We start from the raw sequence: 12,242 nt of genomic DNA on the forward strand, positions 1-12,242 counted from the left end.
AGCAAAGGGCTCCCATGAGCCCGTGAGGACACACGTGGGATTCTGAGCAGGTCGGGGATGCAACAGACCGCAGAGACGTCCGTCTGGCACGCCCCGTCCCCACTGCCTGCCTACGCCTCGCTCTGGGGCAGAGTCCTGGGCACCTCCACCCCCTCACACCTCTGCTCTGAATGGTGGGTGAAGGTGTGACAGCTGGGCTGTACGGGAACCCGTTTTCCCCAGAAGGCTGAGGGAAGTGGCCGTGACGCCATCACTCAGAGGTCCCGAGTCTCCTGAGCGTGGGGGTGCCACACGGACCACCAGGACAGCACACACTTACCCGGCCATGGTTCCCACCAAACGCAGCCTGCAAAGTCCCCCTTTGGAGGACTGGAAATTCTGGCCACCGTGGGGAAGGCGAGCAGGTGTCCCAGGCCCGCCCCCCCTGTCCCCCAGCCAGCAGTCCTAGTGCTCAGCCTCCGGTGCCTGAGGAAGCACCACCTGCCCCCTCCCTGCTGCTCAGCGCGACCGCGCCAGAACCTGTCAGTGTCAGCAGGTGCAGCCTCCCGGAAGACCTGGGCTCCACTCGAGGGCCACTCACCTGTCAAACAGCTCCCCTCCCGTGACGAGCTCCAGGACCAGGCTGATCTCTGTCGGGGTTTCAAATATCTCCTTGAGTTTTATCTGGGGAGAGAAGAAAGGCCACGTACTCCTTATTTTCTCAGTTCTTGGAGACAGGGGAGACCGTGGCGGAGACAGCAGTCGGCAGCAGCGCCACACTGGCTCATGGGGGCCAAGGCCCTTGCTCTGCACAGGGCAGCCGCGCACCTGCCGCTCCCATCAGCCACCTCACACTGCCAAGATGCCACAGGGTTCTGACACTGTGCCTTTTTTATTTTTTTATTTTTAATTTTTTGACAGGCAGAGTGGACAGTGAGAGACAGAGACAGAGAGAAAGGTCTTCCTTTGCCGTTGGTTCACCCTCCAATGGCCGCCGCGGCCAGCGCGCTGCAGCTGGCGCACTGTGTTGATCCGAAGGCAGGAGCCAGGTGCTTCTCCTGGTCTCCCATGGGGTGCAGGGCCCAAGCACTTGGGCCATCCTCCACTGCCTTCCTGGCCACAGCAGAGAGTTGGCCTGGAAGAGGGGCAACCGGGATAGAATCCAGCGCCCCAACCGGGACTAGAACCCGGTGTGCCGGCACTACAAGCGGAGGATTAGCCTGTTGAGCAACAGCGCCAGCCCTACACCGTGCCTTTTAACAGTTGAAAAGCAGCTGCCTTTGAAACATTCGCTACATTCCGCCAACACACCCCGACTTCTGAATTGCTGCAGGATCTGAACAAAACCAACTAAGAAGCCGAAGACACTTGAAGGCATCATGGCTGCCAGGGGTGAAAATGCCTGCTTCTGCTGGAGGCCAGGTGTGAGGGGCAGGGTGGGAGGTGAGGGGCGGGGGCAGGGTGGGAGGTGAGGGGCAGGGTGGGAGGTGAGGGGCGGGGGCAGGAGGGAGGTGAGGTGGGGGCAGGGTGGGAGGTGGGGCGGGGCAGGTGGGGGTGGTGTGGGGGCAGGTGGGAGGTGGGGGACAGGGGCAGGGTGGGAGGTGGGGGACAGGGGCAGGGTGGGAGGTGAGGGGCAGGGTGGGAGGTGAGGGGCGGGGGCAGGAGGGAGGTGAGGTGGGGGCAGGGTGGGAGGTGGGGCGGGGCAGGTGGGGGTGGTGTGGGGGCAGGTGGGAGGTGGGGGACAGGGGCAGGGTGGGAGGTGGGGGACAGGGGCAGGGTGGGAGGTGAGGGGCAGGGTGGGAGGTGGGGCGGGGCAGGTGGGGGGTGGGGCGGGGGCAGGTGGGAGGTTGGGGGGGCAGGGACTCAGTGTGTTGAGGAGCGGACAAGCTGCTGCAGGTGAGGCGTCCCAGAAAAGCGGAAGCAGCGGTGGTGTGACTCGGGTAACCCGGCCGATCTCGGATGTTCCGTCCGCACATCTGAGAAGCCAGGGCCCTGGAAGGCTCTACGCTGGCACGAAGCCCGCTCCGACTTCTCTCTGGAACCCAGGAGACCTGTACAAGTGGTGGCCAAGCCAGGCTCTGTCCAGCACTTTGGGCAAACGGGACCCTGAGTTGTTCAGGGAAGCAGCTGCGGATCAGGACGGGTCTGAGGCAGAGGGTGGCCCTGGGCCTGGATTGCTGGCCTCTGGGCAGTGGACAGTGGGCAGGGGCAGCTCTGGTCAGTGATGCCCGTGGGCGGGGCGGCCCTGTGCAGCTGGGTTCCTGACAGCCTGGTGGTCTCCTCTGGGGCCCTACCCACGCCCTCCATCCCTTTCCTGTGTCCGAGGCAGCCCTGCTAAGGCAGAACTGTGCTGAGACCCCCGCAGGACCAAGGGGCACAAGCATAGAGGAAGGCGGAGCCAGTGCCTGGGCGCTGGGTGGCGTCCCTGAGAGCCGAGCCCATGGACAGGAACACCTGCCCCTGCCCTGCCGGCCTGGTGCGCCCCTCAGCACTGTCGTCTCCCTGGTGACACCAAGGGTTTCCATGACATTTTCTTCAAGGGGATGCCTCGCTTCTTAACCACCAGCAACAGCCCCAGAGATGCCTGTGCCCTTCTCCCTGGCTCATGAGGGCTCCTCCTGGGCCTTTCCCATGGGCGTGGGGTCCACACTTGCCCCTGGCAGAGCCTCCAAGGCCACTCCTCGCCACCCCTCAGCAAGCATCTCAGGGAGCTCCTGCACCCGAGAACCTCACAGGAGACCCCAGAGCTGGGAGAGCCACGTGGTCTCTTCACGGCTGCCCCAGCACCCGGGTGTCCCTAAGACTGGTGCAGGGAGGAGGCAGGCCAGGTCGCCAGGTCTCATCCTCTTACGCACATCTGTGCATCTGGGAGCTTTCCAGGAGCAGATTCATTCAGCCCGAGAACTGAGACGAGAGGACAGACACCAGGTGGTCACCAGAGGCAGAAGAAATCCCTTCGGGCTATCAGCAGGGACAGGGAGGGACCAAGGCCCTGCTCTACAGCCCGGGACGCTAATGGGAAGAGGTCAAAAGCCACTTACGATGTTGGGGTGGGAGAGGCGGAGAAGGACTCCTATCTCAGTCCGCACGATCTTCTTGTCCACCTGCAAGGCAAGGGAAGAGAGAAGCTGAGGCGGACTGGCCTGGGGTCGGCGCGGCAGCAGCAGCCCAGTCCCGACTCCAGACTCCACCTCTGTCTGTCTCTCCTTTCTGTGGCAGGAAACAAAGTCGCAGGAGCTCCGTGCTCCACCCGTGAGCTCACTCTGCCTCTGACCTCAGGGACCGCTCTCATAGGTTAGTCTCGGCCTCCTCTGGTACACGTTTATGAGACGAGTGACTGACAGGCCAAGCGGGGTCAGGCCCCTCTACTGACCACGGCTGGCAGACACTAAGAACGCCTTCGCTGACGTTTTCTTGTTGTTGGTTGTTTGAAGGAAATCAGGAGCCGACAGACAACTTGGGAGAGAGCTTTCATTCACTGGTTCATCCCCCAAATACAGCGGCTGGGGCTGGGCCAGGCTGAAGCCAGGAGCCCAGAGCTCCTTGGGGTCCCCCACATGGATGACAAGGACCCAAGTACTCTGGGACATCACCCGCTGCCTCCCAGGGCGCATGAGCAGGGAGCGGGGATGAAGGGGGAGGCAGGACTCAATCCCAGGCACTCGGACAGGGGACGCAGTGTCCCAGGGCTGCCCTTGCTGACCGCCTGAGGTGTTTGTTCCCTCCGTCTCCCACAGGCACTAGGCCCCAAGGCACTACTTCCCGATTCTTTCAGATCCTGGACTGACCAATAAATGATTAATAGTTAATTAACAGTAACTCTCGCCATCAGATTTAACACAGAGAACTTTGAGTGTTTACTGGTAACCTAAATGGACCCCTTTCGCTAGGAATTCTTAGATCCACAGGGGAAATTGAGGGAGGCAGTGGCCTGGCTGGTGGGTGAGCCACAGACCACCCAGCCCGCCATGACCCCTGCTCCCGGGCAGGGGCCGTGCCCACTGTTGATGCTCCTACTGACAAACGTTGAGGAAGGAAACAGTGGCCCTGTCCGGGAGGAAAGGTTGGCACGGACGTCTGGACAAAGCCTTTTCTGGGATCTCCGTGCCCTGTAGGGCAGAAGACGGCCCACGGCTTTCCTCACATTCTCAACACTTCTGAGGCAAGAAAGTATGTATTTAAGAAAAGCCGGACCTGTTTAAAAACAAGAAAATGTGTTCCAGGGAGCTGCAGTTTCAAGAGCGTCCAGGTACTCCCTGATTGTGGGACGAGTGCTCAGGATTGAGATCTAGTGAGGGATGTGTGCTCAGCCCCATGGGGACAACAGGGGACAACGGGGGACATGCGACAACAAGCAAAATGGGCCTTCCCGGAGCGAGATCACGGTGCAGCTGTGGGGTGGGGTGCTCGGCCCCACACCCCTGTGCTGAGATGGGGAATACTCGCCATCATTTTTTCATGCGGTGAAACACTGCTAACATTCAAACGGGGCCTCACTCTAAAAGACTCTGCCATTACTAGCCAACTATAGAAAACCACACGACTGCCGGCGCCGCGGCTCACTAGGCTAATCCTCCACCTTGCGGCGCCGGCACACCGGGTTCTAGTCCCAGTCGGGGCACCGATCCTGTCCCGGTTGTCCCTCTTCCAGGCCAGCTCTCTGCTGTGGCCAGGGAGTGCAGTGGAGGATGGCCCAAGTGCTTGGGCCCTGCACCCCATGGGAGACCAGGAGAAGCACCTGGCTCCTGCCATCGGATCAGCGCGGTGCGCTGGCCGCAGCGCGCTACCGCGGCGGCCATTGGAGGGTGAACCAACGGCAAAAAGGAAGACCTTTCTCTCTCTCTCTCACTGTCCACTCTGCCTGTCAAAAAAAAAAAAAAAGAAAACCACACGACTGTTCGTCCCGGATGTGGAACGCCTTGCTCGACTGTGCGAGGGCACTCTGTGGCCCTGGTGCTGGCTGCCAGCAGGGAATGGGAAATCGTCAAACAGCTCAGCTCCTGGCCGCTCTTCACAGCCTCGCTGCAGCTCCTCTTCAACCACCCAAGGATCCCATGGCTTCTGACGTACTTATCTTTTTAATAAGTATTTATTTATTTTCAAAGTTAAAGAGAGACAGAGAATATCTTCTTTAGGCTGGTTCACTCCCCAGATGGCTGCAACATCCAGCGCTGGCCCAGGCCAGAGCCAGGAGCTTCATCCGAATCTCCTACGTGGGTGCAGGGGTCCAAGCACTTGGGCCATGCTCTGCTGCTTTCTTAGGACACAGCAAGGAGCTGGATCAGAACTAGAGCATCCAGGACTTGAACCAGTGTGCATATGGGATGCCAGCATCACAGGTAGCAGTTTACCACTATGCCACAATACCAGCCTCCGATACACTTTCTGCTTTTTCTTTTTGACAGGCAGAGTTAGACAGTGAGAGAGAGAGAGACAGAGAGAAAGGTCTTCCTTCTGTTGGTCCACTCCCCAAATGGCCATCACGGCTGGTGCTGCGCCAATCCGAAGCCAGGAACTTCCTCCTGGTCTCCCATGCAGGTGCAGGGCCCAAGCACTTGGGCCATCCTCCACTGCACTCCTGGGCCACAGCAGAGAGCTGGCCTGGAAGACGGGCAACCGGGACAGAATCCGGTGCCCCGACTGGGACTAGAACCCAGGTGCCGGCGCCGCAGGCAGAGGATTAGCCTAGTGAGCAGCGGTGCCGGCCCCGATACACTTTCAATATAAAACAGACTTAAACATTTTCACACAGGAAAAATTAATAAAACATAACAAAAGCCAGCCCGGTTTCAGAACTCCACAGAGCTCCGGATTCCTCCCTGTAGAGAGAAAGCCCAGTTTTGCTGTCTGCCCTGAAGAGGGTAGAGAGAGAGCGGTGTTCAGGAGCTCTGATCCCAGAGTCGCCCCAGAGCAGGCTCCACAGCTGGCACCGGGTGGGCTGAGCACAGGCCCCCTGTGCACACACGCAGCCAGTTCACCCTGTGTCAGGCCCGGGGTGATCCATAAGGACAAGGAGGGAGGGAGGTCCGGGAAACACGTGGGGACAAAAGCACAGGAAGTGGAGAACGGACAGCAGCTCCTGCTCAGCGGGGATGATGGGCGGCTGCAGGCAGATGCTGTGCATGGCCTGGGGGAGGAAAGAGAGAGGCTGGGCAGTCACCCGGCCACAGCCCTGAGGGGGATACGTGAACTTCAGACTCTTGAGAGGCCTGGGTGACCCCTGGCTCCAGGGGTGCTGCCCTCCTGGCTCTCTATGGGCACCACAGTCTTCCACCCAGCGTGCAGCCTCACATCACTGTCCACGCGGGGGCCGGGACCCTGAATCCTGAGTCTCTACTCTTTTCCCAGCCTCTTTGGCTTGCACGGCCTCTGGAGACCAAGACACGGAGCACAGCTCCAGGATTCCGCAGTCCTCCCTGGAAGCAGGCGGGATATAAACTGACCATGGGTAAAAGACAGAACGGCTTCCAGCTCCACAGGGCTGCCATGTGCGTGGCGTCTGCTTTCCGACACGAATCCACGCCAGCACTCACGCCGGTGGAAAGGCCTGGCACCTGGGGTTCTGTTAAATGCAGCGATGGCAGTTTTAGTACACCAGTATCTGAAGCTGGGAACTGCCTCTGTCCACACAAAGCTGCACCCTGCGACACACACAAATGCTGAGGTTTTCCTACCAGGGGCTGTGACCTCCCCAGACTGCAGAATTTCCCCCCGATCTGATTACTGCCTAACAGAGTCTGGACACGTCATGGCCATCTCGGACACGACCTGTTCCTGCTCCAGGAGGAGCCACATCACAAAGGCTGATGCAAGAGAGAGGGCTTCCTTCTCCCTGTTGCTGTGTCCACACTCTCTTTCCTCCCTTCTCCCTGCAAAACTCTGGCTTCTCCTGTACCCCCTCCTGGGAGCAGCCGTCTCCCTGTCTCCACACTGCAGACCTGTGCGTTTATGTCCATCTCGGCCACGACTGCTGCCAGCGACTCCATCTTCAGAACGCGGTTTGCTTGATATCCTGGCCTCAGCATGGAAACCCACTCAGGCCACACCCCAGGCCTCACAGCAGTCACTCGAAACCACCTTGGTGTACTCCTCAGGTCAACACTCACTGCGTGCTCAGACTTCCGCCGCCTGTCTGTCCAGCTCTTACTCTGCTGAGGTCCGAGGTCCACAGGAACACCCACCCCTCTGCCGTCCTCACAGCCAAAGCCCTCCCTTTGGTGAAACTCCACTCCTCTCTGTGCCTGAATGTGCAAATGCAGAACCATGTGGGCTAGCCCTGTTTTCACATGCAACTCCAAATGCCACAGGGCCCTCCAAGCGCTTCCTGTTGTCCACCAGTCCACCCAGCCTGGGGCATCTCATTCAGTCAGCTTTATCCACCTACTCCACAGACGTTTTTGATTGCCCACTCTGTACTGATGCTATTCTGGGCATAAGGATCTAGTGGTGAAAAGCGGATTTTCTGGCCTAAGAAGAGGAATAAGTAGGCAAAGGTCCCGAGGTGCTAAGTTCAGTATGGAAGGAAGGAAAGAAAAAGGTCAGAGCTGAGCTGAGGAGAGGGTGAGAGAGGGCACACCCCTGGGAGTGCCCTAGATGGAGAAACACACATGCAAAGGGCCTGCAGCCACTCAGCTGGGGCAGGGAGCCAGGGCGGCCAGAGCCAAGGGCAGAGGAGGACGGAGTGGATGACAGGAGCAGATGCTGACCACAAGGGGTCAGCCACCATGGGACGAAGGACATGACCCCTGCCGAGCTCCTAAAGGTAGCAATGGCTTTGGCAGGGTGAGGTTGATGAGAAACAGGGCCCACACTGAGGCCCTGCAGTCCAGGTGAGGGGGGAGCTGGGCCCAGGTAGCAGTGAGGGAGCAGGCGAAAGGGCATGGGTGTCTTCAGGCAGGGGCCGTCCGTCAGTGTCTGAAGCTGGGCTGCATGTGGGATGTGCATGGGAAAGTGTGAAGGATGAGAAACAGAAAGGCTCCAATGGCTGCTTCCAGAGACAGGGAAGCCGCAAGAGGAGCAGCTTCATAGAGAGGCCTGTCCCTGCCCGCAGTGCTGAACCCACCACCAGCTGCCACGCCCAGAGATGCCTGGCCCTGTCCGTGGTGCTGAACGCACCACCAGCTGCCACTCCCAGAGACGGCCAGCCCTGTCCGTGGTGCTGAACCCATCACCAGACCCCACACTCAGGGATGCCCGGCCCTGTACGTGGTGCTGAGCCCATCACCAGATCCCACACTCAGCGATGCCCGGCCCTGTCCGTGGTGCTGAAAACACCACCCACTCCCAGAGATGGCCAGCTCTGTCCGTGGTGCTGAACCCAGCACCAGATCCCACGCTCAGCGATGCCCGGCCCTGTCCGTGGTGCTGAAAACACCACCCACTCCCAGAGACGGCCAGCTCTGTCCATAGTGCTGAACACACCACCGCCCACTCCCTGCTTTCTCCACCCCCTGTGCACCTGGAAGAAGCCAAAATGGGACCCTCCCTGGGCCTCCCAGCCTTGCTTTTCACAGCTCTTGGTCCAGAATGTTCTGAGTTGCAGTGTGGGTGTGAGCTGAGTGCAGAGGATGAAGGTCGGCTGCAAAGAGGTGATGGCCTAGAAGTGGGTCAGTGGCACACTCTGGACACAGTGAGGTGGTGGAGGAGGGGGAATGAGTCCCTTGTTTTACATTTGACTTGGACCAGCATGAGGCCATTACAGGAAAGCAGTATTAATAAAGCATTCCAATCAGATGAGGATGGCTTTGAAATGGTGAGCCTCAAGTTCTGTTTGAATGTTTGACAGTTCTGTTACTACTCCCCAGAACACTGGGAGAACCAGAGGAGAGGCGCGCCATCTCCCCAGAGAGCAGAAAGCCAGTGGCTACCATAGAGTTTGAGCAGAGCACTAGCATCTCCCAGAGGCGTGACCAGCAAGACAGACACCCGCAGGTCAGGACCCTGAGCCCTGTGAGAGAGGGGCCCTCAGGTCAGGCAGCACCTCCAAGGAGTGACCTTGCTCCTTCCTTCTCAGATGCTGAATACAAACCTTGCTGCCCACAGGCAATAGCCACTCTTCTGACTTGGAACAGTCAGTTACTTAGGCAACTGACTGAAATGGGAGCTGAGGGGAGTTTGTACACAGCATGTGGCTGGTACCAGACTCACTGGGGGCAGGTGTGACTCAGCAGTGGGAGGGAGAAGGGGAAGGGGCCTGGTGTCCAGGGTTCAAAGCCCTCCTTGGCTGCAGCAGCTGCCGCCCCCTCTGGTTTGCTGTCGTGGGGAGTGGGGTGCTGACTTAACACTCCCAGCCTCAGAGTATGTCCTCGTCAGCCCTGCCCACCATGTCCTCACCAGCCCTGCCCACCATCTGCTCCCTGTCACAGGGCCCGATCCAGGCTGCCTGCACTGCTCCTCCACTTGCTCACCCATAAGGAAAGACACAAAACCAATCAAGCACTGCCTGCCAGGGTTCCGATTCTCAGGCTGTGAGGCCACAGCACTTCCTAGCTCAGCTCCCCTTAGATTGCTGCCTTTGTCACTACATCTGCACACACCAGCCAGGCACGTCTTTACGTCAGATCCTGTACTCCCCAGCTCAGAGGCCGTGGCTGTTGTCCCCGTGCTTTGCAGAACCCTTACTCCCCAGGTTCTCCAGGAAGGCATCAACATGGCTCAGTAAGATAACCTTCCAAGAAAGAAACCGATATCTTATAATAAAGAGTGAAGGCCAGCAACGTGGCTCAACAGGCTAATCCTCTGCCTAGCGGCGCCGGCACACCCAGTTGGGGTGCCGGATTCTATCCCGGTTGCCCCTCTTCCAGTCCAGCTCTCTGCTATGGCCTGGAAGGGCAGTGGAGGATGGCCCAAGTGCTTGGTCCCTGCACCCGCATGGGAGACCAGGAGGAAGCACCTGGCTCCTGGCTTCGGATCAGCGCGGTGCGCCGGCCGCAGTGGCCAGTGGAGGGTGAACCAACGGCAAAAGGAAGACCTCTCTCTCTCTCACTGTCCACTCTGCCTGTCAAAAATAAATAAATAAATAGTGAAGTAATGTGAAGTCTCATGTCATCAGAAATGAAAGAAAATAACAGATAACACACATTTTATTAAAATATTATAGCCAAAACGTGAAAAATGAGAGATAAAAACTAAGAATGAGAATACATCCAGGCTGGTGCTGTGGCTCACTTGGTTAATCCTCCGTCTGCCGCGCCGGCATCCCATATGGGTGCCGGGTTCTAGTCCCGGTTGCTCCTCTTCCAGTCCAGCTCTCTGCTGTGGCCTGGAAGGGCAGTGGAGGATGGCCCAAGTGCTTGGTCCCTGCACCTGCATGGGAGACCAGGAGGAAGCACCTGGCTCCTGGCTTCAGATCAGTGCAGCGCCAGCCGCAGTGGCCATTTGGGGGGTGAACCAACAGAAGGAAGACCTTTCTCTTTCTCTCTTACTGCCTAACTCTATCTGTCAAATAACAAAAAGAAAGAATACATCCTCCACAGTAGCCCATCTAAGATTTCATTCCCTCTCAGCTTTTTAAACTATGTGTATCTCTTCTATAAATATTTATTTCAAAGGTAGAGTTAAGAGAGGGAGACACACACACACACACACACAGAGTGAGTGAGCGAGATTTTTCATCTGTTGGTTCCCTCCCCAAATAGCCACAATGGCCAAAGCTGAGATAGGCTGAAGCCAGGAGCTCCATCTGGGTCTCATAGTGAGTGGCAGGGGCCCAAGGACTTGGGCCATCTGCTGCTGCTTTCCCAGGCCATTATCAGGAGGAAACTGGACTGGAAGTGGAGCAGCCGGGACTGGAACTGGTATCCATGTGGGATGCTGGCCACATATAGCATGTGGCAGATTAACCCTCTGTACAATGCCAGCCCCAAACTATGTATATTTGTTTCCATATTTTCAAACATGAAAATATGTTTACATTTTCACTGAAAATATGCAGTTTTAGGGACACCTAATGCACTCACACAGCTCCTAAAGTCCACCTCCAATGCAGGCTCTCCACCCAACACCAGACCCCTGGGGCCTTCCACACCATAACTGAAAGAAAACACTGCAGCTGTCCATGTGAACCTGGCTCGGCTGTCTTTTAGCGGACTCTTTAACCTGGACAAGGAAGCTTGAATTTCTTCATGAGCTACCTGCAGTATTAGTGCTTGAAGAATTAAAGAGAAGCTCTGAGACTTCTGGTCCCACAGCAGAAGCTGGGTAGATGCCAGTGCCTGTTCTAGGATGACTTTTAAAACCAAGGGAAGCATTTCCAAGTGTTCCATTCCAAACTGATTCTTGCCAGAGAAGGCACTGTAACGGAAGCACACTAAATTCAGAAATTTAACAACACTGGTGTTTATGAGCACGGGGAAAAGTATCCACTAAACAGGAAACATAATCTTAGCTCTGTTGGTTTTCATTTGTCGTGGAGGGCAGCATCTGACTCCTGGACTATGGCTCAGGATAACCTTCCTGCCTGATGGTATCCAGGGAGACGGGACAGATGTCAATTCTCATATAAACAAGCGCCCGCCCTTCCATTCTCTGCATACCAGGTCTGAGTTGCCCTGCTCTGCGTACACCTCGGGCAGGCCCAAACCCACTCTCATCTCCTAAGGAACGCTGTCCACCAGGTCACCCCGGTTTGATTACAGACAGCGAGCGGATCACACCCTGCCCATGCGTGGCTCTAACCGAAATGCGGCACACACTCTGGCTTCTAAACAGCTTTTGCTAATTTAGACTGTGATTTTCTGAATGGTTAGAAAGGTACCAAGAAGCCATGGAAACAGCACGCTTTAGTTTCCACTTGTCTGTCTTTCAGCCAATAATGACTTGATTGTACCATTCCCAGACTGGTGTGCAGGCAGGTGCCGTGCACTCTCAGGGCCTGGACCCTGGGACACGGGGCGGACACTGTGATGGGGGGGGGAGACGCTGTGATGGGGGGGCAGACAGTGTGACGGGGGGGCAGACGGTGTGACCAGGGGGCAGAGGCTGCGACGGGGGGGACAGACACTGCGATGGGGGGTGGATACTGTGACGGGGGCTAGAAGCTGCAACGGGGGGCAGACCCTGTGACGGGGGGCAGACCTTGGGACAGGGGGCAGACACTGTGATGGGGGGCAGACACTGTGACGGGGGGCAGACCCTGTGATGTGGGGAAGAGGCCATGTACCCTCAGGACCTGAGGTTTCCCTTACAATTCAGTTAGAAGCTGCTGGCTGAAAACTAGTGGGTTACGTTCAAAAGCAACCTGGCAATGGGCTCCTCGCAGGCCT

The 12,242-nt window shown here is 57.6% G+C and overlaps 1 protein-coding gene across 1 annotated transcript in view; it reads right to left on the reverse strand.

The window, feature by feature from the left end:
* CAMK4 (calcium/calmodulin dependent protein kinase IV) overlaps positions 1 to 12,242 on the reverse strand; it is a 190,768-nt gene that overhangs the window by 73,371 nt on the left and 105,155 nt on the right. Inside the window, exons 3-4 of the mRNA XM_062189967.1 lie at positions 3,021 to 3,083; positions 581 to 663 (exon numbers count right to left, since the gene is read on the reverse strand). Coding sequence (XP_062045951.1) covers positions 581 to 663; positions 3,021 to 3,083 — 146 coding nt within the window. The remainder of the gene's footprint in view (positions 1 to 580; positions 664 to 3,020; positions 3,084 to 12,242) is intronic.

Source organism: Lepus europaeus, chromosome 4, assembly GCF_033115175.1.
Source record: "Lepus europaeus isolate LE1 chromosome 4, mLepTim1.pri, whole genome shotgun sequence".
NCBI classification, from domain to species: domain Eukaryota; kingdom Metazoa; phylum Chordata; class Mammalia; order Lagomorpha; family Leporidae; genus Lepus; species Lepus europaeus.